This window comes from Zootoca vivipara, chromosome 2 (genome assembly GCF_963506605.1).
Source record: "Zootoca vivipara chromosome 2, rZooViv1.1, whole genome shotgun sequence".
Lineage (NCBI taxonomy): Eukaryota > Metazoa > Chordata > Lepidosauria > Squamata > Lacertidae > Zootoca > Zootoca vivipara.
Window position 1 is genome coordinate 84577874 of NC_083277.1, and position 27483 is coordinate 84605356.

A 27483-nucleotide genomic window follows, 5' to 3' on the forward strand; every position below is an offset into this window, starting at 1 on the left:
TTCATGCAGGACTTGGGTTGAATTCATGATTTTCTCTGAAATTTTCCAAGTCGCCATGTGGGTTTCTGCTCTCTCTGCCCTAACAGAGTGTGCCAAACCCTCTGAAAGCATCTATGCTTGCTGCAGGACTATTCTGCAATGTGCATTTGGAGTTCTGATCAGACAACCCCCACCACCAATGTTGCTCTTAATGGCGAACTCCATGTTTCTTTCTCTGCTTCTCTGTAAATGTCAGAGCTAAGGATTCGGAGTGCTGTAGTCTGAATAAGAACAAGCAAAGATCCGGTGAAAAATGATCCAATATAAAATCTGTTTATTGCTCGCCATAGAAATTGCCCTTAGTTCTGACCTTTTGCTGCTGAAATGTCAGAATAAACAATATGAATGCCTTCCCACTATTGCAGGCTTGGGAGGTGGGCAGGAAGGTCCCTCTCTAAAAAGCAGGGATGGAGGTAAAAGCATTAAGATCAGCAAGCTTCCATTACGTGAGCAGCTGAAATTTATCACTCCTCTGGCAGTGAGGGTTACTTGAGTTCCTTCAGTTGAATGTTATTTTAGTGTAAAAAGAGAGCCAGTTTCTCTCAGCCTTCCCTTCTTTCTTATCTGCTTTTTTCCTTGCCCTCTTTTACATGGTCTAAATTGGTAGATCATGAGGTAGGTCATCTGTTGGTTGCTTCTTAAAAATTAAAATCAATAAAAATCTTAATAGTACAGTAATGGTAAAAAAAGAGAGAGGAGGAGGCAGTTGGTGAGGTGGGCTGAGGAAGGAGCTGGAAGAGCACCAAAAGTTGTATGGTGGCATTTTTATTTTATTTTAAACGAAAGGCCTTTTTTATGCAGCAGGTCTCCCTTTGCAATTAATAAGAAAAAAGTACTGGCCCCGTTACATGGAATGAGCATTATTTTAAGGAAGAACAAATCTGCGGAGGCTTTGAATAATATGTGAGGTGAGAACAACCCCCTTTGGATTATCTGTGAGGAAGACTGAAGCTTTGATAGCTCATGTTCTCTCTCTCTGTTTGTGTGTGTGTGTGGTGTGTCTGTGTGTGTATTGCTCCCTAGTGGAAGTTGGTTAACCTCAGTGAAATTGACTCATGGCCTCAGCTGATTTGCTGTATTGGAAAAGCATTTGAAGCTGATAAACCTGGGGAAAATAATCCATAAAGAATTAATTGAGAGTTGGAGGTTGGGTGGGCAGCAATGTCTGGTTCAGTGTGTTTCATTCACCATCCTTTGTGTGCTACCTTGAGGGTAGGTGGATTTCTCTTGGAAGCACTTCTGGGAAGTTTGGTGTGGACTAGTGGAAGCAAAGCTGTTGCCTGCCCTGAGTAACTGAAAGACCTGAATGTTGATCGTTTTATTACTTATTTAATAAAATTTACATACTGCTTGATTGTAGAGAAAACCTCAAAGCAGTTTACAAAAAAGATAAAGCAATAAAAGTGTCACTTAAAAATGTACAACCATAAGTTAAAGCATACAAAAAGTTACAGCATTACAGTAGAAATAAAATAAAAAACCCACACTCATACACATTTTCTAAACAAATTTTATGACTTCAGCATCAGTGAGCATGTGTGATTGAACCATCGTAGATCAACCACTGCAGAAATAATTTCATGCTCACTCCAAAATCACAAGGCTTTTCTGTTGCATTGGATTACATAGGTTGTGATTATCAAATGTTGAGCACAGAAACAAGTGACGTAACATGCATGTGTGATCCAGCCCTCAAAGACTGAAACTTCAGGCTTAATGTTTTGTTTGGTTAGTATTGAAATTGCACTTGGTGAACGAAAAGGACCTAGGACTAGGCAGCCAAGCTCCCTCTCCCTCTCCCTCTCTGTGTTTGTGTGTGTGTGTGTGTGTATGTATGCATGTGTTGGTGGGGGGGGGCGTATGACACTAGCCAACTTGCAATAGAACAGGTCATGGCATTTCTGCACCACCTAGAATCATAGCTGCCAAGTTATCCCTTTTTTTCAGGGATTTTCCATTATGCTGAATAGACTTCCTCGCGAGAAAAGGGAAAACTTGGCAGCTATGCCTAGAATAGTAACAGGGCAGCCAATAACACTTTCACATGATACTGAGTAGTAGATAATTAACACTTTTAGCTCCACATGACAGTCATCTGGTGCCCTTGTGAATACATCTCAGATGCTTTGCTGTGAAGGACACACATAAAAGTGATGCCCTTCTCCGGTAGGCAGGCTGATTATTGGTGAACTGTACTTTGCTCTGTGCAATTGGCTTTTTCAACAAATCATGATATTTACAAATCTTAGAGCTGTGAGATTTATAATTAAGGTAGGCGTACACTGTCACTGTGTCTTGAAAGAAATGTGCACTGGTTGTGTTCAGGCATCTGTTTTCTGTTCTGGGGCAAGGACTTTGACAAAGTAAATTGCAAGCTAGTGGTGATTGATGGAGAAAGATTTTGGTATGAACAGCTTGATGGGAGCCTTCTGCTTTCTTTGGCTGATCAATTTGATTGCCTAGTTGTTTACACAGGCTTAATTAACTCTGATAGATCTTGCATCAGGTCCCATCATAGATAATTATTTGTTTAGTGACATAAGAGTACTGATATTTTTCCCCCTTAAAAATGGAAAGAAAAACTAATGTCAGGAAAGCGGTGTTCTGGAAGGATTTTTCCCCCAGAAGAGAAGAAAGTTGGGAAAGTATGCAACTTTAAAACTTGCCAAGCTGCCAAGGTGTAGCTTGCAGGTTTCCATTTCTACCACGCATGAAGACCAAGCAGCATGTGAGGTTGCCGTGTGAAGACACCAGCAGGCATCAGGATGGAGTGGCAGACCTACATTTTGGGGGCCCTGAAGTTTGAACTGTTATGAGTGCACCCTTCACAACCAGCAATGAGGTCTGGGTAACTACTGCTATCTTCATCAGTGGGGTTGTTCCATGACAGATCACCAGATTTATTAATTTTTTAAATGAACTGCTACATCTCAGACTTTTAAAATTACTGTACTGGATTATCTCACATGTTGTTATGTACTGAGCTGAACCATAGAACAATAGGATCCAGAATCAGCAGTCTGATTGGTCTGCAGGAGCCACCCAATCCAACTCCAGATGGAAGTGAATCCGCAACCTGATTGGCCTGCAGGAGCAGCCAATCAGGCTGCTGGCAGAAGTCAATCCACAAACTGATTTGCCCACAGGTGTAGCCCTGAAGTAGCCAATCACACAAAGCCCATTGTGTAAATAATGTATATAAGCAGATGGTTTTGGGAAAAGGGCATTCTTCTTCTCCTTGATGACTACGAGCTGAGTAAAGAGCATGAAATTCACTCTCGACTCCGAGTATATTTCACATGTCAAAGTCACTGGTGTGAATAAAGTTTCCCTATGCCTTATAGTTTTCAGGTTACGTGGGGAGAATGAATATTAGGGAAATGTATGCATGAATAAAGTCCCTTCTGGGGCCCCTCTGGGATTAGGGGCCCTGAAACCTGAGCTTCATTAGTTTCATAGTAGATCCGCCCCTGTCAGGGTAGTTTGCTGATGCAAGGTCCTTAGGGACATTGTGTTGACTTGGGTTAGGAGGGCCACATACTTTTTATCATTCTACCCGCACACTGAGGTCCAGCACCGAGGGCCTTCTGGCGGTTCCCTCGCTGCGAGAAGCCAAATTACAGGGAACCAGGCAGAGGGCCTTCTCGGTAGTGGCACCCGCCCTGTGGAATGCCCTCCCATCAGAGGTCAAAGAGAATAACAATTACCAGACCTTTAGAAGGCATCTCAAGGCAGCCCTGTTTAAGGAAGCTTTTAATGTTTGATGGATTACTGTATTTTAATATTTTGTTGGAAGCCGCCCAGAGTGGCTGGGGAAGCCCAGCCAGATGGACGGGGTATAATAATAAATTATTATCATTATCATTATCATTATCATTATCATTATCATTATCATTATCATTATCATTATCCTAACCTTTGTGGAGGATTGCACTTGCCAAGAAAGCATGAGGTAAAGTGACAACCATTAATATTGCAAGAGTTCCTAATCTTATTTTATTTTTAAAATGGCACCTATTGGCACCAATTATTCATTCACCCTGAACCCTTGAATAGTTAGGGTGCTGGTGAGACCACTCTTAGTTATTCAACTTGGCACTAGCTTTCCCCCTGCAAGAATTATTTCTCATTGTTCAGATTTTTAGCGCTTCAGTATATATAATGCAAGGTTGGTGACAGCATTCTTTAATCCTCTAGCTTGGGAAGGCTTTCTTCTGATCCTCCTGTGTTGTGATTTTTATGTATTATATTGTTTTCATTAATTTTATGGCATTTTATCTTACTCTACTGTATATTTTGTTTTTAATATGCTGTCCTCCAGTTTGGGTGCCCTTGGGCCAAAAGGTGATAAACAAACTGTGATAATGTTGATAATATAATAATGACAATGATGCTAATAAAAAAGTGATTGATCTGTGCATTAAATCCCCTTCCACATTTTTCTTGGCAGCTTGTAGACTACAGGGTCGAATTTAGTAAATGGTGGGTGACAGAGTTCAAGACCATCAAGTTTCCTTCCCATGGAACAGTCTTTGACTTTTACATTGACCCAGAAACAAAGAAATTTGAGCATTGGTCCAAGCTCATCCCCAAATTTGACTTTGATCCAGAAATGCCATTACAGGTAGGTAATGATGCTTATGTGTGTGTTTGTGAGACAATGTTGAACAAAGAGGTTGGATAAGAATGTGTAAGCATATTGTCTCCGTTAATTTTTGCACATTGGTACTGAATGCTGCTTTATAAGTAGAGAATTGATGCTACGCCTACTTGAATGACCTTACAATCACCTATTGTAGGAGTGGTAGCCTTATCTGTGCTCCAGTCATTCATGGTGTTGCTGTTCAGTTCTTATCCCCTTCTGTGTTGTTGTTGCTGTTGCTGCTGCTGCTCGTAGCTGTGCTTTTCCTTGTTTTTGGGTGTTTATAATGGACCCAGGTGGCGCTGTGGTTAAACCACTGAGCCCTAGGGCTTGCTGATCAGAAGGTCGGCGGTTCGAATCCCTGTGACGGGGTGAGCTCCCGTTGCTTGGTCCCAGCTCCTGCCAACCTAGCAGTTCGAAAGCACGTCAAAATGCAAGTAGATAAATAGGAACCGCTACAGCGGGAAGGTAAACGGCGTTTCCATGTGCTGCTCTGGTTTGCCAGAAGCGGCTTTGTCATGCTGGCCACATGACCTGGAAGCTATACGCCGGCTCCCTCGGCCAATAATGTGAGATGAGCGCGCAACCCCAGAGTCGGTCACGACTGGACCTAATGGTCAGGGGTCCCTTTACCTTTACCTAATGATTGAATTATGGTGCTGGAGGAGACTCTTGAGAGTCCCATGGACTGCAAGAAGATCAAACCTATCCATTCTTAAGGAAATCAGCCCTGAGTGCTCTCTGGAAGGACAGATCGTGAAGCTGAGGCTCCAATACTTTGGCCACCTCATGAGAAGAGAAGAATCCTTGGAAAAGACCCTGATGTTGGGAATGATTGAGGGCACTAGGAGAAGGGGACGACAGAGGACAAGATGGTTGGACAGTGTTCTCGAAGCTACGAACATGAGTTTGACCAAACTGCGGGAGGCAGTGCAAGACAGGAGTGCCTGGCGTGCTATGGTCCATGGGGTCACGAAGAGTCGGACACGACTAAACGACTAAACAACAACAATGATTGGACAGTGCCTTTTCAATGAATTGGGCAGTGTTCATTGAAAAGGAGTGTGCTGGAGTATCCCTTCTTGCACGGAGGATGAATGGTTGTCTCTGACCAAATATTGAGATTGCAGATATTTGTGGATAACCATTTCACACTTAAGTGTGTTACCTTGAATAACCTTTATGCCCAGAGAAACAGTTGGTATGTGGAGCACCTTTATCAGGTTTCTGATCAGAACATCAGATACATTGCAGTGAATGGAACTGTGTGTGTGTTGGAGGGCATTCACAGATAATCAAGGATTCAGATAGGCAAGAAGCCCCCTGATGGATTCATTTTACTTACTGGTTCTGTTTCAAAGCCAATCTAGTTTGGTCTGATTTATCCTCTTTCTTGGAAATTAAACAAAGGGTCTGCTGGTTTCTCTTTAAGGTTTCCAGACTCAAAAGAGAGCAGGGCAATTAAAGGCACAGAAGTCCTGTCCTCTATTGAGTCTGGCAACCCTAGGTGTGAGTCAGTGAGGCTAGGAAGAAGCATAATGGGTGGAAGTAGTTGTGTGAGTTCTGCAAGTTGCCCTTTCCTGATACTGAACACCTGGGAGAGGATTTTCAAGCCAACCAGGCATTAATTAATTGGAGGCATTAATGAACCAGTCCAATCTACAAGTTGCTGTTTGTGTTTCCAAATATACACCTTCTCAACAAGCTGCTTGTGTTCAGTGGCTGGGTCTGTTTGTTTCCACATTTAAAAGACACACGTCTCTCTGTGTGTCTGCAAATATTTTCTGTTTGCTTCCTTGTGTTTTGAAGCATATGCTACATTGGAAACAGCCCTAAACGCAACAGCACTTTGTTAAAATTGCCACCACTTGGTATCGTTATCAGTGGAGGGCTTGGGGAAGGGGCCACACTTCTGCTGATTCCACACAGTGCCAACTACCAGTTCCATGTTTCTGGCTTGCCCTGCTTAGATGTGTAGGGTGCTGTGGGGCTCATTACAGATGCCTCTCATTCTCCCATCAGGCCTGCCTGGTACACACCACTGAGACCATCCGGGTGCGTTACTTCATGGATCAGCTCTTGGAGAAACGCAGACCAGTCATGCTGGTGGGAAATGCAGGCACAGGGAAGTCTGTGATTGTAGGAGATAAACTGTCTCTGCTGGATTCCGAGGAGTACCTGGTGAAGAACGTTCCTTTTAATTACTACACCACGTCTGCCATGCTGCAAGGTAAATAAGTAGGTGAAATGAAAAGAGTAAATTAAAAGGGCAGCTACTAAGGTGGAATAAAATGTGCCATGAGACTCTCAAAATAAATGCATACTCCAAATCAAAGGGGGTTAAGAAGAAATTGTTGCGTGCCTGAACTGAGGTGTTGGAGCTGTTGTTCTGAGTTGCATTTGCATTTTAAAATAGTTTCACAGAAACTAATAACTGGAAGCATAACCATCGCAACTCAGGGAGTAAACGGAATCCTTTATCATGTTGAAGAGTAATCCATACATAAAAGGAGAGGGTAAATTCCATCAGATTTGTCTTTTGACTTATAAAGCCTTACATGGCTCAAGACCACAATACCTCAAGGACTGCCTCTCCCCATATAAACCATCCCGGATACTGCGTTCATCATCTGAGGCTCTCCTTCATGTGCCTCCTCTGTGAGAGGTCCAGAGGGTGGCAACACAAGAGCAGGCCTTTTCTGTGGTGGCTCCTTGTTTGTGGAATGCTCTCCGCAGGGAGGCTTGCCTGACACCTTCATTATGTATCTTTAGGCACCAAGCAAAAACATTTCTCTATAACCAGCCCTTTAGCTGATTAACATTCTATGGCCTTTTAAATGCATTTGTGGGAGTTTTCGTTTTATTATGTATTTTGTATTCTCATTTTGTATTTTTATGTTGTGGAACCGCTCTTTGATAAATGATGTCAGCTTGATCCATATACCTGCAACAGTGCCCTAAATAAGAGACAATTTCCTTTTTGTTTTTGTTTTGTTTGTTCTACACTTCAGTGCTGTTGAAATTAAAATGGGCCTGAAGGAAGTGTGCATAAGCCACTTCACTCAAGTGGCTTTTTCATTGGCGGGAACCCAGTGTTAGTCCATTGTTTCGAAATGGGGAGTCAGATAGTGAGGGGTGTGTGTTTTTACAGCATATTTGTTTGGCTCTAATTGAATATGCAAGTTAAATATTTTAGTATAAAAGGCACCATATGTGAAAACAGGAGTGCAACTAATTCATACATTTTGCAGCAACGGAATAAGTAGTTCTAGCTAGAAATATTTAGGCATGGAGAATGCTGCAGGTGATTTGTCGTTGCTCACAGCTTCCTCTGTCTTTTAATAATCCCAGCTGGAAACCTGGTCATAGTTTAATAAATGCTGTGTAAACAACGCAGCTTCAGGTAGCGCATGCGTATGGAAAATGTCCTGAGGGGGCCTATTCATAGTATCATTCTTCCAGTGTCCATATTACAGTGGTCTATTGTGTATATTGAATCATTTATAGGGATCTACCCGCCTTTATGGGCACCAATGCATTCAGAACTGTTTGGGATAAATATACCTTAAAGTCGGGGGGGGGGGCGATGACAACGACAGGTGATGTCCAGACGATGCTCACCTTTTCAAAGCTATAGACATTTTGTGATCTGCATGGTTGGATCAGGGAGATCTTGAATTAAATAAACTTGGTGTCTCTCAGTTAAGGTGTATGGGGGAGGTGGAGAAAATATGCATATGCCTGAGACCTGCTGTTGATGTCAGCATAACTCTAGAGTCTGAGTATGTATAATCCGAAAAGGGTCACTGCAAAGGTGGATTTGGGGCAGTGCAACTGCTTCCGCCCTACTGGCTGCTGAGCCTAGGGGGCACTGCAGGGTGTTGCAAGTATCACATAGTGAACTGAGCAGAACGGAAGGCGAGAGATTAGTCCAGGGGTCGGCAAGGTTTACCTTGCCTAGGCTGGTTTACTCCAGCGGAGATCCCTCTGCGGGCTGGATCGCACACGCACCCCCGTGATTTTCGGCGTTTGCATCTGCACAGATGCGATTTCCAGTGCCATAGAAGTGAGTCCCCGCACCGCACTGGTTTAGCACAGTGCGCAGGGAACTCTCCAAACAGGTGGCTCAGGGGCCAGTTAAACAGCCCCCGTGGGCTGCTTGTGGCCCATGGGCCTTAGGTTGCTGACCCCTGGATTAGCCTTTGAAAGACCCAAGTCTGCCCCCTGCCCCCTGTTAACATTTGAATATCCCTATGGTGGTGATTTGCTGTTACCTAAACGAATGCAGCTCAGGGAACAAATGCCATGCATCTCTGATAGTTTCAGAAGCAAACACTTCTTTTGAGGGGAAAAACTGATCCACATTTGAAACAGAGGAAAGGTGTTAACTGTCATTAAAATACAAACACGTGCTTCATTTCACTTTCCAAATTCTGCTTGAAAGAGGTTGGAGTTTGTGAGAGTTCATAATGAGCCAAACCCATTGGTGTTTCTTTATATCTTTATTTGTAGGAAAATTTATAAACTGCCACTTAAGAGCAGAATATCAGCCGGGTGTACAATAAAATAATAAAATCATCACAAGATTATAAAATCTTAGAGCACAAGTGAGCCCCAACACACACATTTTAGTGCCAGAGAGAAAAGCTTTTTCTTGCTGTTGAGATGTATACAGATAAATGGCAGCAACTCCCCCCCCCCATATTTACTTGGATTGAGAGTTATGGCCAGAGGCTGGGGCACAGAATCCGAATAAGTTATCCACAGGGTGGGTTAGTGTAAGAATGTGCTTCAGACACGGTTGCTGGTGTGTGCTGAACATGATTTATACCCCTTGCACCTTGGTTTATGCTGCTCAGTGTTTAGATTTACTTGGTTCTGTTTTGCAGTTTATCATTTGGCGGCTATTTCTAACGGGTGTTTGTTTCACTCTTTTTAAAACTTAACAGTCAGCCAGAATAATAAATGACATCCAAGAGAGCTTCAGAGACACCGTTTGCTTGCCCAGCATCAGTTTCAGGAGAAGGAAGAAACTACCCAATGCTTGCCAACACTAATACTTTCCTATAGTGCTGCATTACTGACCTAAGGAGATCTGTGACCCACAGATTCTATCTATCTGTTCACTGTCCTATCAGGGAGAACCAACATCCTCATCACTAGAGTGACTGATTTAGTCACCATTTGAAGAATGTGTGTATTGGCATGGACGTGAAAGGGTGCTGGACCATGTCCCAGTAATGAAGACTGGGAGACCCCCTTGCAGGAGTTCACAGAGCGTAGCAAGTCTGTGAGGAAAAATGGCACAGTTTTCTACAGGCACTATCCACCTGCTGACCTGCCTTCTTTCCTTGCAGCTCCAACTTGCCTTTCTTGGTTGCAAACATTATAGGGGAATTTGTGGCGTTTTGAGAAGGTGCAAAATAATCCGCAACTCTGAGACTTCTCACAGCCCTTTATACTGCTAGCATATTTTCAGGATTTTCTTCAGATCGTTGGATCTGAAAACTCTTTACAGGTTGCATGCAGATGCACTTAATAGAAAAGCAGCTTTGAGGTTGGGATTGGGAGTGGAGAACCATCTTGGGGTGCATATATTTAATAATCTTGCTTCCTGTAACTTCTCAAATTCCATTTTTTAATGAGGTTTAAGTAGCGCATATTTGCCCTTGCCAGCACGTATCTGGAATTCTTCTTCTGGAAGGAGCAGCAGCTGGAAATGGTGTTTAGAGTGCAGAAATGGCTGGTGAGGAAAGGCCTTCATCACATTGGAACCTGGAAATCTACTTTATATCAGCTCTGACTACTTGTCCATCTAGCTTAGTATGGTCTACAGTGAGTCACAGCAACTCTGCACCTTTTCTGGCAGAGGTCTCTTCCATCACCTGCTACTTGATTTTTTCCTTTTTACAGACGATCCCAGGGTTTGCACCAGAAACCTTCTGCATGCAATGCAAGTGCTGTATCACTAAACTTTGACGCCCTCTCCTCTTTACTACCACTTGTTGAAAATGGCTTTTTTCTGAAGCTGATTCCCCCCCCCCAGAGGAAAACAGAGTTTGGGGCCTCTATTAGTGTAGGTCTATATACAGTATGTGACATATACCAGTAGTTAGGTAAAGGTAAAGGGACCCCTGACCATTAGGTCCAGTCGTGACCGACTCTGGGGTTGTGCGCTCATCTCGCATTATTGGCCGAGGGAGCCGGGGTATAGCTTCCAGCATGACAAAGCCGCTTCTGGCAAACCAGAGCAGCACATGGAAATGCCGTTTACCTTCCCGCTGTAGCGGTTCCTATTTATCTACTTGCATTTTGACGTGCTTTCGAACTGCTAGGTTGGCAGGAGCTGGGACCAAGCAATGGGAGCTCACCCCGTCACAGGGATTCGAACCGCCGACCTTCTGATTGGCAAGCCCTAGGCTCAGTGGTTTAACCACAGCGCCACCTGGGTCCCTATACCAGTAGTTAGCCCCTTCAAATAAAACTGAAATTATTTGTGCTTTTACACATGCCACTAGATTTTGTGTTACATGATTACAGAATATGTTTAGTATCACATGACTGCTCTTGCATTGGTAAAGCACTGCCACGTTCTGATGCATGCTGCAAATGGAGATGGAAGGCCCCACCATTGATTGATTGTTTATGGGCATAAAATCTCTAATGAGCACAACACCTCTAACACGCATATAGAGTATTGCCTGCTGGCAAGAGATTCCCACACATTGTGGTGAAAAGTACCTGATCTACCCTTGCAAGGGCAAATGCAGGGAGATCAGATCTCTTTGCTTAGTGAATGGGACATCCCACACACGCAAGAGATTTGTATGTCCAAACAAATGTTTAGTGATTAGGTGCAACTAATTCCGCCCTGGAAAAGGTAACATGATGGGATGCTTCATGTGGCATCAAAGAGCTTTGTGTTTCTACAAAACGTTTGCATTCCCCTGCACGGCCATGGTGCTTAGCAGATTTCCAGATGCAATTAACTGTAGAACATAATGCGTTTAATCCTGGAAAGATTCTGAAAAAGGCCACTGAGCCATCTAAATCCCATTTCAAGCTATGGAGCCTTGCGCAAGGTTTCTTCATGTGGCAAACCTGCCCCCAGAGAATTCCACAGAAATAGATGTCTCTCAGCCCATCAGCCTCTGGGAAAGCACAGCAGATGCTTAATAACCCTAAAACACAGTGATTGTTTATTCCAGTATAATTGGGGTCTGAGTATCTGTGCAAGAGACATGTAGGTTTTGATATTATTGTGAGAGACATTCTCAAATTAAAATGCTGCTTTTACGAACATGTCATTTGATCTCTCAGTAATTGCATTTCAATTTGATATATCTTTTGCATACTTGTTAAATCCCTAAAAAGGATGTTTTCTATGTTAATTAGGCTCTAATTAAATGCATATTTGAAAGACATTCTATCACTTCCAGAAATTTAATATTTTTTTTTGGGGGGGGTATTGTTTAAAGAGGAATATTCCTCATTGACAGAGGTGTTATCTTGCACCCATCATTTCAGGATCTTTCTGTGCCACAAACTGTCAGGATGAGATGGATTCTTAGCAGTCGGCGCTAAATACAAAACAAAAAGCATTTTTAATAACCTGCAAATATGTGATCAGTTTAGTGAAAAGCAAATGATAGCACGCCCCTAATAGCTTGGTGATTGTTGAGAAGTTTGTTGTCAATTGCAAGATGCTGATCTTTGAAAACATTCTTGCAGGCTTTGCTACTATGATGAAAGGCTACTAAGAACTGCCAGTTTATTTATTTTTAAATAAGGCAGTAGAAAAATAGCCGTTTGTACCTTGTAATGTATATGAGCCAGTGCAAATATCTTGTTCAACATAGATATGTTGATACATGCAGCTGCTTCTTGATGTTTGCACTCAGGATAAATACTTGTACTGTACTGTTGCACATAAATTAAAATGTACATGCTTTTGGTGGCACAGCGATTACTATGTCACAGAACAAATATGTGAAATTGCCCTGATAGTGATGTTTTTGGCAAAGCAATTTGCCTAGAGAGATGAAAATGTGAGAGAAGCAAACCTTGGCACTTTTAAAAACATCAGTTTGTTGTCTTAAAGCATTGATTATTATTATTATTTTAAAAAAGAGTACACATCCAGACATTTCTGTTGTGTACTAAATGCAGGGCAGGAGGGGGCAAATAAAAGGAGCTAAAAACTTATTACCACCTGGCTCACTGCCTTCTTGTATAGTCCTCCCAGAAGCAAATCCTATTCTAGTGAGCACCACTTCCTTTTAACCCTACTCTTTCTTTTCTTAACAATTTGTCCTGGTTTTCCCAGCCAGGGATTATTCACACAATATGGGCACCTTTGCCCATATTGTCCCCCCCTAGCCCAAGACTGTATTTCAGACCATAATCACAATGCAAGAGGAATCATGACATGCTTACTGTTGAATGCCATAAGTTCAGTGATTTGAAGAAAGGACTTGTTTATGCCTTGTTGCACTGTGCAAAAGAAATTGTGCTATTCATTTGGAAGATTTTCCTCTGTCCATCTACATAAACCTCTAATTTGCCCGTGGCGCCTTACCTTGACATCAAGCTGTTTTCTGTTCCTATTGTCCATGTGTAAGATTCAGCATGTTTGAGTGATGACTAGTAAGAAGCTTGTATTATACAATTTCCAATTTCACTTTGGACAAAGTGCTACCTTTCTGCGACAAAGGCTTCAGTTTGATGAATGTTTCTCAGGCCAAACTAGCCCTTCGTTCTAGCTTAGTAGTCTTGATCACTTTTTTGTGCAATATTTGCACAGGTTAATCTATCATGTATTCAGCTGACTAGCTTTGAATCCAAATATTCCTTACACAGCTTCAGACAACTTCTTGTTGACTGTCTGCGTAATAAGCATGCATATAGATGCCCAAATACCAAAGCATGTTACTTGGTCATCTTCTTACAAAAAAAATAGGGTTGCATTCCAAGCCTTTGAGAGTAAGCTGCTTGACAGTTCTGAACGATATCTTCTAGGGTCCCTATAAATGGTTTGCCACAATACACAATGATTTTCTTCTTGTGAGTGACTCCTCTTTGTTTCTGATAAGCCAAAATATGGTTCAGGGGCCAAGGATAAATAGATCAATATCTTGGATGAATTATGAACTGCACTGTAGAACCATTACACATTGAAAAATACAACTGTGCTGCCAAAGTGTTTTATTGACTAATTTTAGTGGGCTTTTCATCTCAGTTTTTTGGTCTTTATCCTACCCTTTGCTCTTTATCCAATGCTACAGGCTGCTTCACTTTTTTGCAGATGCAAACAACAATTATTTCCCCCCTGAGAAACATGCATGCCACATTTAAAACACTCTCCTGGGAGCCAGAACTGGTTGCTTCTAAGACTGCTGCCCAATATTGGGTCTAAACATGATGCTGATTGTGGAGCTGCTACCAAAAAACAACAGCTCTGCATAGAGTCCCCCTTCTCTTCTTTCCTTAGCACCCAGTAAGGAAAATGTATAATATGACATCATTCCCTCTTCCAGTCCAAGTATTGTTTAAATATGTACAGGGTGAAATCCCACACCCCTGCATTCCATTAGAGATGTGGCATCTTAAACTCTCTGTCAGCAGAAGTGACTTGTGTGTCTTCCCTCTTTATTTTCTCTCTACCATAATCATGTCCCTTTTGATTCATCTCCTAAGGATTGCAGTTTGAGGGTAGTAATAAAAAAACAACAACCCAAAACCCCACCCATACACATTCTAGTCAGTGCAAAGATTTCCACTAGCACCATATAACTTCCTCTACTCCTCACCCAAGTGTGTGCTCTGCACCCTACCCAAATCTGCTCCAGAGGGTTGGGGGAACTCAAAGAACTAGTTCAGGGGGCCATTCAGGGGAAGGAGAAGGTGGAGGTTCCAGTGCACAAGAAGAAATCCTTATGCTGGTAGGTTGCGTTACCCAGCATTAGTTTGGATGCAACTCTGGATGAGACATTTTATTCTTCTTCTTTTTCCCATATTCAGTCACTCCTAACTTAAACCAAGGATGTACAACCCTCCAGATATTGTTGGTCTACAACTGCTGAACATTGACCAAGGTTCAGCTGTTGGGAGATGGAGTCTAACAATATCTGGAAGGCTGTAGGTTTCTTATTCCTGTTTTAGGTTATGCCTAACATTTTTTCTCCTTTTGCCTTGGCAGTCTGCTAAACCTCAGCCACTGCAATCCTTTCATCAGCCTTTCTCATCTTCATTCTCTTGTTTCTGTAAATAATTGTAATGCGACACACCACTTCCACCACATACCTGTACAGGTACCAGGGGTATGGTTCCTCATCAAACGGAGTCACCACTTTCTAGCTGCCTTACAGTTTAGTATCACAGTGTTGGAAAGAACACTTTTGAAAACTCTGAGCCTTTGTTTCTTCACAGCTGTTCTTGAGAAGCCGCTGGATAAAAAGGCAGGAAGGAATTACGGCCCTCCTGGCACCAAGAAGCTTATCTACTTCATTGATGACATGAATATGCCTGAAGTAGACACTTATGGAACAGTCCAGCCTCATACACTGATTCGGCAACATCTGGACTATGGGCACTGGTAAAATAGGGATAGATCTGTCTATTTACAGTCCTTGTCACTTTGGTATGTGTTTAGCCATAATTCTGTTCTGTTTCCCTATCACGTTCAGACCCTCTTAAAAGACATATGTATATTTTCTCTGAAATTTGCCTTTGGGCTAATTTATTAGTATTTATTTGTTGAATTTCTATCCCCCTCATCATGCCCTAGAGCAGGGGTTGGCAAGGTTTTACCTGCCTGGGCCAGTCAAGTCCTGTGGAGATCTCTCCGTGGGCCAGATCGTGCATGTGCATTTGGGCATGCGCAGATGTGATTTTCGGTGTCTGGGCATGTGCAGACACGATTTCCAGTGCCGTGGAAGCAAGTCCCCACACCGTGCCGGTTTAGTGCAGCACACGTGAACTTGCTGAGTGAGCGGCTTGGTTCGGGGGTGGCTCGTGGGCCGGTTAAACTGCCCCCGTGGGCTGCTTGTGGCCCATGGGCCGCAGGTTGCTGACCCCTGCCCTAGAGCATTGCCTGTAAATACTGTAACGAAAGTGTGATACTCTCCCTGATATAGAGTCCCTGCTGTGCTAGATTTTACCTAGACATATGCGAATCCTAGCCTCATTCCCCAATACTGTGCAACCTCTGTTGGAATATTAATTGAAAGCAGCTGGGATACAGCAGGTGCCCAGTACGCATCTGACATGCTGCTTGAGTCTTGGCAAAGTCCGGCAGGCACACTGCTGTTTGTTTGTCACTAATAGGATGTGATTAGGGTGATGCATTCTTTTCTTTTTTCTTCCTCTGGCAAAGGTATGACAGAAACAAGCTGTCCCTGAAGGAGATCATGAATGTGCAGTACGTGTCGTGCATGAATCCCACAGCAGGCAGCTTCACTATCAACCCACGCTTGCAGGTATTGCTTGCTCACCTGGCAAGGAGAAAGCCGCTGTTGGGTTCACTCAATCTTTGGAAGGATTAACGCTCTCATTTCTTTGCAAGCTATCCTAGATGGTCTCCATGTGAAGACAAACTTTAAGAAATGAAAACTTTGAAATAAAACTTAGCAAGTGTTTTCTGGATACGAGAAGAAAGGGGTGTGTGTAAGATGTACTGAACTTACACAGCTGCAAAAAAGGATGGAGATTTTTTACTTCATTTTTAGTACCAACTTCCCTGTGTAGAGCCCATTCATACCCCTGTCACTGCTTTGCTGTTTTTAAACATCAGAAAATCTTATATTGAAGCCCCTGTGTCTGATTTCATAATACAGTTCCAATATAATGATATTTCAGGACCAAGGACAGTGGAAAACTCTTTTCAAGGCATACACTGGAGTAGTTCTGTTTGTTTTGCTGGAACTTTTTCATTGGCTTCTACTTTCTTCTTCTACTTTCTAACATATACTTCACCAAGCATTTTCAACAAGAATCTTCGTATCCAAAAAGCTCCAGCTTTCAATATGGGCTTTGTAATCAGGGATATGGGCTAGATCAGGCATAGGCAACCTTGGCTCTCCAGATGTTTCGGAACTACAACTCCCATGATCCCTAGCTAACAGGACCAGTGGTCAGGAATCATGGGAGTTGTAGTTCTAAAACATCTGGAGAGCCAAGGTTGCCTATGCCTGATCTAGCCCATATCCCTGATTACAAAGCCCATATTGAAAGCTGGAGCTTTTTGGATATGAAGATTCTTGTTGAATTCACAGATGAAATTGGCTTTTTGCCATGTAAACACTAGGAAGCCAAGTGATGGGTTGCAGTGGGTGTCCTGTTGTAGTGGGATTATATGCCAATTGCTTGGCAAATATCCTTTACAAGAAGAATCACAGGACCTTTCTAACCTTTTTGTTACTTTGGTAATTTAAAAGTGTGACTTGGTTTTTATTTTATTTTAGGGAGAGCGATAAGGCACCTGAAAACTGGCATAGTTCAGTGCCTCTTCCATTAGCTGGAAAATTCCTTGTTCAAAGACCAAGATGGTCTATGACAAAAGCCACTGTCTTGCAACCTCAGCCTTCCCTATTCTTAAGGAGGAGGAATATACTTAGCTATCTTGCAGAGTTTTTTGGATTTCTGTAATAATGGATAGGGGCATATTTCAACATTCTCAAAGCAGTACTTTATTTATTAGTACAAGTGCTGCTTCTGTTTTAAGTGTCATGTCAAATGCTTTGCCCTCTTGTAGTAAAGGACCCCTGGTTGCGCTCCAAGGCCCCCAGGACCCACCCCCTTGAAATAACTTCACACAGAAACTTATTTTAGTTTTAAGTTATTGGGCAAATTTTGGCCACAACTTTATTGAATACAACCACGTGAGTGGTATTGGCTTAGGCATTGGCTCCAGACTATAACTGACTCCACCTCTCTGATTGGTAGTTCCAAGTACCAAGCTCACCCCGGGGTCCCTGTGGTCCTGGCATGGCCCTAGTCCCTCAAGCGGGCTTTGGATGAGATCCAGAACCCCCAGATTCCTTTACCAGAATACCCTGTTCCTGGAGGGCAGGTGATGGCTGCACCTCCCCATCCCCACAATTCAATGAGCCAATGCCTAACCACCAAACCTTACAAGTTGTGATGATTGCTGAGGGGTAGGCGAAAACCAAGTGGCTATAGGCAATCTGCCAAATGAAAAAATTCCTACCCAGCCATTGTTCCAAAACAGGCGACCCAATCCCAAGCAAGGCCCAAAGCAACACTGCCTAACATTAGGGAGGGAGAGGGGTGTTCGGCAGCGCAAAGCAAGTGCCCCTGATTGCATCACGCTACCGTATTTATCGGCCCCTGGGATCACGCCACCCCTGCCGATTGGCCCAAACAGCCTGGCATGATCCTGGGGCCATGGCTAGGACTTGAGCTACACCCCTAAACCAATTAACCCTGTGGGGGAGCCCTGGATGCCCGCATGCAACCAGGACCCTCAATTAGGAGGATCCCACATGGTTAAGCCCAGTCAAAGGCAACAATGGGGTGCAGTGCTCATCTCGCTTTTCAGGCTGAGGAAGCTGGCATTTGTCCACAGACAGCTTTCTGGGTCATGTGGCCAGCATGACTAAACTGCTTCTGGCGCAACGGGTCACCGTGATGGAAGCCAGAGTGCACAGAAACACCATTTGCCTTCCTGCTGCAGCAGTACCTATTTATCTATGTGCACTAGTGTGCTTTTGAACTGCTAGGTTGGCAGAAGCTGGGACAGAGCAACAGGAGCTCACCCTGTCGCATGGATTCGAACTGCCGACCTTCCAATCAGCAAGCCCAAGAGGCTCAGTGGAGTAGACCACAGCGCCACCCATGTCCTTTGTAGTAGTAGTTGTAGTACGGTAGTAGTAGTAGTCTTGTAGCAGGAAGTTAGCTTAGAATTATCTAGTGATGCCATTATTTTCCTGGTAGGCAGATTTCCCAGTGTCCAGCATCTGGGAGTTAGGAAGAATGAGGTGTACAATATAGGTCAAGCACTGCTCTACATCTGGCCAGCATCACCATCTCTATCCGTGTTTTATTTATGAGTTTCACTTGAGTAGTTGTCTGTGGCCTACTGGGTGTGATTGATGATTCTTCCCTTTGGAGACATGTGTATGAAAACTCTCGGGCATTTGCTATTATCAGGTCAAGGGAAAAGTTGCACCAGTGAAAGTGATTCTGCCCAAACCCATCCTATTTCTGTTACATGCAATACCTACTAGTCTGTATTGTGTTTTCCTCTATGCAGCGCCACTTCAGTGTGTTTGCCCTCTCATTCCCTGGGTCAGATGCTCTGTCCACAATTTACAGCACCATCCTAACTCAGCACCTGAAACGGGGGAACTTCTCTGTGGCTTTACAGAAATCATCACAGCAGTTAATAAGCCTGGCTCTTGCCCTGCACGTGAAAGTGGCGGCAACATTCCTGCCAACAGCTATCAAATTTCATTACAACTTCAACCTGAGAGATTTGTCCAATGTCTTCCAGGTAAGTAGCTCTTCCAGTTGGGAGCTGTGTGCTCCCTTAGCTAAATTAGACTTTGAAATTAGAAATGAAAAGGAGTGATGCTGATGCTGTATAGAACCATGCCGTGCCATAGCATAGCAATATATAATGTATGTCCGATGTGCAGTGGCCATGAGATATTGTTTGTCCTTCCTAGGAGTAAATGGGCTGCATGGTGATCAAATGGGTCTTGTCTTCCCCAAATGTGTGTAGAGGCCCAAGATGACATTTCACTCTCTGGAGACTGTCAAGTGGATTTTGCTCACATATACACAGACAGAATGTTTTGTCTATATTCCGCACAGTTATGCTTTATTCCAACTTTCTAGTCTTGCAATTGCCTTATACGTTGCTTGATCCTTTCCTGAGAATGCTGGAAACTGCACTTTGCTTTCTGTGTTGTTGTCATATTGCAGAGACTGTAAAGTGGAAAGGGTTTTTTTTTTAAAATAATCAACAATAAATGTGCTTGTGTCATAAGAAGCTCTGATTGTCTTTCTACCTAGTTGCATTAAGTGGCTCTCGTTTTCATTCTGGAAAGAACATAATGCTACAATTGGTTTGAGGCTATCGCTTCCTGTTTTGCAATTTGCTTGGCGTTAGACACCAGAAACTCCCTTTTAACTGCTAATGTTGATGCAAATGCAAAAATGTAGTGGCCCTTTAACATCTCCTTTATCCTAGGCAAGAAATCAAGTGGTTCAGTGTTTAATGGCTTTCAGTACTGAGGACACTTGAGGGTTGCTCTTACAACAGCTGTTTTTCAGCTTACTTGAGATGTTCAGAATTCAAGTGCATCTTACACAAAATGCATGCAAATCCAAGCACTGATAGTCAGCAGCCTGCTCAGTTCAAGCACCCTGTGGCATTTTCTTTTTGCATATCTGTTGCTTCATTAGTACATTAGTACATGAGTACACTGACTTCCTTTTGTGTTCTGTCCCAGAAATACATTTGTTCATTATTTTCTCATATTTCTGTATTAGTTAATTGCTACATCCATATATCTCTCATACAGCACCAGCTCTGTGGATGGCTACAAACCGATTAAGGCAGACCAGAATTTACACAATAATTACTTTGAATAATTGCCACCAAGTTATGCTTATTTCCTGTATGAAAAGGGTTTGCTGGATTTTATTTCAAAAAGTCCTAGGCCCGTTTTGTGTGAAGTAATCAAAGGGCCACTGTTTTATTTATTACTCTCGGCAAGAGCTGAAAGATGGCTTGTGTGTGAGCAAAGTTGGTTGCATAAGGTCCCTCCTTCTCCTTGAAATCATCCCCAATCTGATAAAATAGCCAGACTTAGTTACTTTAGTTGACAAGTTTCAAATTACCAGGAACAGAAATCACTGAGAGTATAAAGGAAACCTTCCAGATGGGTGTTGCATTTTGCACACCTGATTGTCAGCAGTATATATATGTGTGAGAGAGAGAAAAGGAGAGAGAAAATTAATGTTTCTTTGTAAAAGCAAAGAATTGAGAAAGTTTATTATAGAACTTGGCTGTTGCCATTCTCGTGTCCTCTTGGCCCTGTTGAAGTCAGTGAGACTTCCCCATATATAATCTGCTCCTGGCAGATTTTTGACACCTATAAAATAACAGTCCCTGGGAAATTTATAAAGTGAGAGTGAAATATATGGTTGCTCTTGCTTTCTGTGACTCTTGTGTACTTGGAATGTTTGTTTTAAAATTTTACTACGAAACTGCTGTGCTTTGCCTCTGACATCTAAGCTGAAAGAAACTTGGCATGGTGAAATCCATGATTCAGGTGTGTGGTCTGATATCTCAGCTTATCTGAAATAGAAAACTGTGCTGAATTGAGACCTTTGTCATATGCACACTGTATTATGCATCTCTCCAGATTGCTCACTTGGATGATACAATGGAAATCAGTACAGGCAAGCTGTAAGCATATTGTTGCTGTAAAACAATCCCTTCCCCCCCCCTTTCTTCTCTCGAATGATGCAGTAGCACAGGTAACTTCTATACCATTTCCTGTTTAAAAAAAATAAAGAAAACGATGTGTGACAATGGCAGTGCAAATGATTAAAAGAAGGTCAAGCAGCAGCAGCAGCAACTGAGCATAAACATAGGAAATAACAATAAACCACAGTTTGCACCAGTCATTAAACAGGAAAGTTTGAGGATCCTGGAAGGTTGTCTTTAGAAATTTCAAAGTAAAAAAAGACAGAGCAGGGCACTTGGCCTTAGAAGGACATTGTATCATCGTGGTGCTGCAACAGAGAAAGCCTTGTTCTGTGAGCACAGAAGCTCATGTGGGTGTATTAGCAGTTGTGGGAGGCTCATACAGGAGAAGGTGTTGCGGTTGCCTGAGGAATACAGACCATATGGAGCTGTAAAGGTCATTGCTGCTGTGAGGGAGTCCCCTATGGTTAGAAGCTATGTGATATTTTAAAGCTGTTTAATCTGCCATGTTTTTCCCTTTCTTATGCTGACCTCTTAAAAATAAATAAATTGGCTACTGTATTCTGCGTCAGCTGAAGCTTTCAAAAAGTTTTTAAAGGTCTTAACATCAATGGGGTGAAGGTGGAAGCCTTGCTTCCCATATATTTGACAGCCTAAATCCACACCATGTGGTTCTCTTTTGTTTAAAAACGTGGGATCCGTATTGAGGCATCCCTGCTCTGCAGAAGTAAAAAACTTCAGCACTATCTTTCCTCTTTGATGTTGCTCCAAAGCACGGCGCAAGTGCAAAAATTATTTCTTACTGTGCATACTTACCATATTACCCAGCTTCACTGCTCAAGTTGTATTGCTCCCCGGACTAATTGTTATTATACCACTCGCTAAGCTATTGCTGAAGTTTACTCTCTGGTGAAGCCTTATCCCATTTGTATCTCTTAATCAGTTTTTCTAGTTCACGCCTGGAGAGGATGTGCAGTGGAATGTTAATGCCCTGGAAGCTCACTTAAGTGAGATTGCAACTCTGGACAACTTTTATTTGGCCAGGCTGAAAAAGTCTGTGAAAGGAATGAAACCATTGAATAGTACAATGGCAGCTTGGCCATATCATGCTATGTTCAGATCACCAGACCAGCAAGTGGAAGCCCACACAATAACTTTCACTAGCACACCTGAATCAAGATGGTGGTGACTTCACCTGGTTTTTGGTGTGATGGGTCTAAACCTACAAATTGCACCATCCATTTAAAATTCACAATATTAGTTTGGTTTCTAAAAAAATAATAATGGTACCCGGGCAGGACTGGTTACTCCCTGCGTGGAGCATAGATTGGAATGACCTATTCTAAAATATGTATCGGGCAGGGTTTTTTTTAAAAGGGATTTTGTTGAGAGCAGTAAAGGTTTATCTTGGTTGATAGGATTTGGTTTGCAATAAAAATATATCTGGAAAGGTGTCGAAGGCACAGAGTGTAGAATTTGTTCTTGGTTTCTTTGGGAATTTGTATAGTGTTTAGGATGTAGTGAAACAAAGCTTTGCCAGGCTTAGCTCCAAAGCGTACTTAAATGTTTCAGCCTTAGACCAGAACAGAGTGCCACTGAACATACTGAGAGTGTCTTTCCCTTACTGCTGATCTCGAAATAATTTGGATCAGGGCAAATGTTTCAGGTTAGAGGGAGCAGTTTTGTGGCACCTCCCTTAAGGAATAGAATACTGGCTATAGTTGTAGATTTCTTAAGAAAATGTTATCTGTTCTTCACTGGATATTCTTATTCTTGCCATTCATATCTGTGTTGAGTGTATGGCACACTATGGACATTAAATTGGTTTGTTACAGACTAAAAAAGGATGTTGTCTGTCCTCAAGGAAATCTAATCATCCTTGTTATTTTCAATTGGAGTTGCTTTTCTCTCTCTCTCTCTCTCTCTCTCTCTCTCTCTCTCTCTCTCTCTCTGTGTGTGTGTGTGTGTGTGTGTGTAGTAAGGCTGCCAGGCTGTTATTTTTAACCACATTTTAGTTGAAGGAATGCATGTCCATTTATGCTCAAACCTACCTAAAAATGTGGAATAGCTGAAAGAAGCAAGGCATTTTCAATTACTTTTAAGTGCACCTTAGAATTTCTGAATAACTCAGCAGAGGTTTTCTTTTAAATTTAATGTCACCAGACCCATAGATATTGCTAATGGACTTTGTTAAAAAGGATTTCTATTTGAAAGAGACCCTTACATATGCATTTTTAGAAGGTGTCATAAACATGCCACAATTACCTGGCATAAATTAATGTTTTCTTGAAGGAATATCTGCCTGATTAAAGTCAGTTTTTTTTTAAAAAAATCATCCAGTTTTATTCCCAAGCTGCTTTTGTCCTGCAGAAATGTGAGTGGCATTGTCTGCAGGAAATGGTTGTGTATGAGGTAGTGTGTGTGGCCTGCATTTTTGTTGTCTGCTACAAGTTAAATCAGGACAGCACTGGGACGTTACTGAACAATGAATACAATTAATTGCAACTTTATACTTTTGTTGTAATCCGAATCCCAAGTTAGTGGGCGTGAATCCCACTAAAGTCAGAGGTCGTATCTGTGCATAATTCATGATAGGACCAGGTTTGGGGTGGATCTAATAGAATACGGCCAATCTTGTCTTCTGGAAAGCTTAAGGTTTTGAAATGGTTACAGGTAGGTAGCCGTGTTGGTCTGACGTAGTCGAAACAAAAAAATAAAAAAAATTCCTTCCAGCACGAAAGCTCATACCAATGACAAACTTAGTTGGTCTCTAAGGTGCTACTGGAAGGTTTAATTTTTTGTTTTGAAATGGGTTATTCTTGTGGGAACAACATTCTCTCTCTCTCTCTCTCTCTCTCTCTCTCTCTCTCTCTCTGTCTGTCTTTATTTTGTTCTCATTACAAGTTGCTCCCAAGGGGCAACTTGAGCTAGAGTATGCACACTTAAGTTAAAATGCCTTTTGTTTTTGTGATAAGAAGGGTCAAATGATTGGGGTCACTTCCAGATTATTGCTATTTAGCAGATTACAATTAGCAAATTCAGGTTGCATAATAAAAGTGGATTTGGTGCAAATGCCCAACAAACTTACCACCTCCCTGGAGTTTTTGCGGTAAGGAAAGTGATGGGGAAAACACACTAGAAAATGTGGGATAACAATTGCTTGAATCCACATCATATAACTTCACTGCAAACAAATCAGGATGAAGGCTCAATAACCACTTGTCTTGCAACATTCAGAGTCATGCCCCTCACTCTTTCACTGTCTGTGGAACAGCAAGTCTAATTGATCGAGGAAGATGGCAGTGGTGTGGGGAAGTGTTTGTTCCTTTTTGCATACAGATCCTGTGCATGTGTTGCTTTGTGATTTTAGTTGTGAGTAGGCTAGCATCCACATAACTCAGCCTGAAATGATAGGAAGGGGTTGCAAGGTAGCCTGTGTCATGCAAAACAAGAACCTCATTGAATGGAATAAAGTGGGACTGACACTTTCATGAATACGGCAATTGCACAAGCTGCCATTTGAATCTCTCACTTTGCTTTCACAGCTAGACCTGCAGCTCTGCATCCGTGCCAAAAATGATCTTTATGTCTGTCATATGCATCTCTTTGCTTCCAGGGTATTCTGTTTTCAACTCCTGAGTGTTTGAAGGCTCCCCATGACTTAGTAAAGCTGTACTTGCATGAATCCAGCCGTGTTTACCGGGATAAGATGGTTGATGAAAAGGACTTTGTCCTCTTTGATAAACTGCAGACAGAGACGGTGAAGAAGTTCTATGATGTAAGTGATGCAGGACCACTTCAGTCACTTACCTGAAGCAAAAGTCATATGTGGAGTGATGAAGAGGGTAGTATGCCTGTTTTCTCCTCCATCGTGGGAACATAATCTTTGACCTGGATAAGCATCTTGTTATTTGAGTGTCTGCGTGTCTCTGTGTCCAAGTAACCATCACACAGAATGAACCATTACACAGAAATGTAAAAGGGAGGTGAACTGTGCTGTGTCTGAAAGCAGGGGGTGGGGTGAGAGCCTGGTCATAAGGATTTTATTTATTATTATTATTATTTTCCTCCTCAACAGGCAACAGATCACACATTTCTATTTGTTTTTTGTTTTGCTGGATTTGGATGGGTTTCATCTTTTCTGAAACCGAACATTGTGTTTCTTTGTTCTTTCTCATTAGGAAATAGAGGACACCTTGGAACAGGCTAGGAAGATGAACATGTTTTGCCATTTTGTAAAAGGCATTGGAGAGCCCAAGTACATGCCTGTTCAGAGCTGGGAATCACTTAATCAGATTCTGGTGGAAGCCTTAGAGAATCACAATGAGGTCAACTCTACTATGAACCTGGTGCTGTTTGAAGATGCCATGTGCCATGTGTAAGGGAGATGTTTTGTTTGGAGTTCTTGTGAGCTTTCTCTTGCTTGGGGATGGGTGTGGTGGTGTGTCTGCAAACCCACCTCAAAGTGGTGGGGAGGCGGGTGGACAAAGGCTTTTGAAAAACAATATTCAAGTTCTTTGTTTGGGCAATGGATACTAAAATGTTACTGCTTGTCAATCTGGGGCTTCAGGAAGGCCGCATTATATAAACAGCAGGATAAGAAAGAGACACTTATAAATATATTTGTTGAGGGTGGTTTGATACTTGCAGTGAGTGGTTTTCCAGTTGCCTGTGGGCTTTGATTTTAGTTGTTCAAGAAGCAAGGATGCTGAGACTGCCCCAAATGCACGTGCTTCAGAACGCCAGATCCCACACCCACCCCAACTCTCCCAGCTGTTACAAAATTATATTTCTTTCATTAGAAAGGGGCGGGAGGGGCAGTCTGACTGTTTCTGCAACTCCAGGCAACAAATTCAATCACTGTCACAAAAGCAAACAATGCATACAAAACTTGCTGCTTGCCTCCTTTGTGTGCTGGGGAGTGTAGCATCCTTTTATTCCCCGCACCAGAGGGCCTTGATGTTTAATACAATCGTAGTGGCTCTGCATGCCACAGTGCTTTTATTCCATTTGGTTAGTAAAGAGCATTTTATCTTGAGTAGTTTCGTGCCGACCAGGCTGTACTAGGATCTGGTGTTCAGTGCACTAAGGCAAGCACCCACAGTGACTTTGTGTGTCAGGCTTGTAAAAGGAAAGCTACCACGTTTGCTCACAGAGCCTGCACATTACAGACAGGTACCCATAGCTGCCAAGTCTCCCATATTCCCCGGGAAACCCCCGTTTTTCCAGCCATTTCCCGCTGGCAGCCCGGATTTAAAAAACCCCCGTAAATCCCCCGGATTCTTACTGGCCTAGGGAGGCTCCTTCTGTGCATCTCTGGAGTCTCTGGACTTGCGCAGAAACGATTTCTGGCGCTGCGGCCATTTTGGAAATGGGCAGAGCATGCGTAGAAGCATCTTCTGGTGCCACTCTGCCCAGTTCCAAAATGGCTGCAGCACGACTTCCGGTGCCATGCCACATTGATCCTGGGTTTTTCAATCTGGGAGTTGGCACCTATGCAGGTACCAGACCTGTCCTATTCCCCCCCCCCCCTGGTTGTAGCCTGGCCTTAGATGAGAGTGAAGGGTTCTTGTTCTTCCTTGAAGAGCAGAAAGTTGTGACTGAGGTCAGAGTCATGTGACCCCTTTCATGGGCTTATCTTTTAACGCTGGCAAAAAAAAAATGTAGCAGAAGCTACTGGTACTTGTACAAATGAACTATATAAAATGATGAATTTGCCGTCTCATGCTGCATGCTAGTAGCTGCTTCTTTTTGCATTGAATGGCAGAAGGCATAGGCCACATGACCGTCTTCCTAGCAGATGAAAAGTTGCTTGGATTGAAGAAGGTGGCCACAAAATCGGCCACGTGATTTGGCCCCTGCTGCTTATTCCAGGTCCTGGACAGCTGGAAAAATCTTCTCCTATAAACTTGCCCATAAAAGATTTGCAGATCAGACCCTTGTTATGTTATGGGTCCCTCATCGTGAGAGGATATTCATTTATTTAGATTGGTCTGTGGGGACCCAATGCTGGTCCTTTTTGATGGCAGCTCCAGGCCTCTAGCATTCCTTGTCTAAGGAGACCCGTCAAAATCCATTCCTGCAAAAGCTTTCAAGAGAAATAAAGATCATTGTTAGCCACTTCGAAAATAGGCTTTTAATATGAATGCCTTTCTTTAAATCTCCAACACCTTCCTGTTCTTACTGTGTTTGATTTTATTTCCTTTTCTGTAGAGAGCATAATCTATTTTATGATATTTGGCTTTATTGCTTGCATTTGTTGCTTTTGTTTTTGCATATCATCTTTCATATAAATGCAGCCTTGAGTGCCTTGGCAGATAGCTGGGTTATAAATAAACACCTC

At 42.6% G+C, this 27483-nt stretch overlaps 1 protein-coding gene across 2 annotated transcripts in view; it reads left to right on the plus strand.

Annotated features, from left to right (window-relative positions):
• Window positions 1-27483, plus strand: part of DNAH9 (dynein axonemal heavy chain 9) — a 196784-nt gene that overhangs the window by 66052 nt on the left and 103249 nt on the right. For both annotated transcript variants that reach the window (XM_035104728.2, XM_060271783.1), the window contains exons 37-43: window positions 4490-4663; window positions 6704-6911; window positions 15110-15275; window positions 16056-16158; window positions 18954-19193; window positions 24757-24918; window positions 25322-25518. In XM_035104728.2, coding sequence (XP_034960619.2) covers window positions 4490-4663; window positions 6704-6911; window positions 15110-15275; window positions 16056-16158; window positions 18954-19193; window positions 24757-24918; window positions 25322-25518 — 1250 coding nt within the window. The remainder of the gene's footprint in view (window positions 1-4489; window positions 4664-6703; window positions 6912-15109; window positions 15276-16055; window positions 16159-18953; window positions 19194-24756; window positions 24919-25321; window positions 25519-27483) is intronic.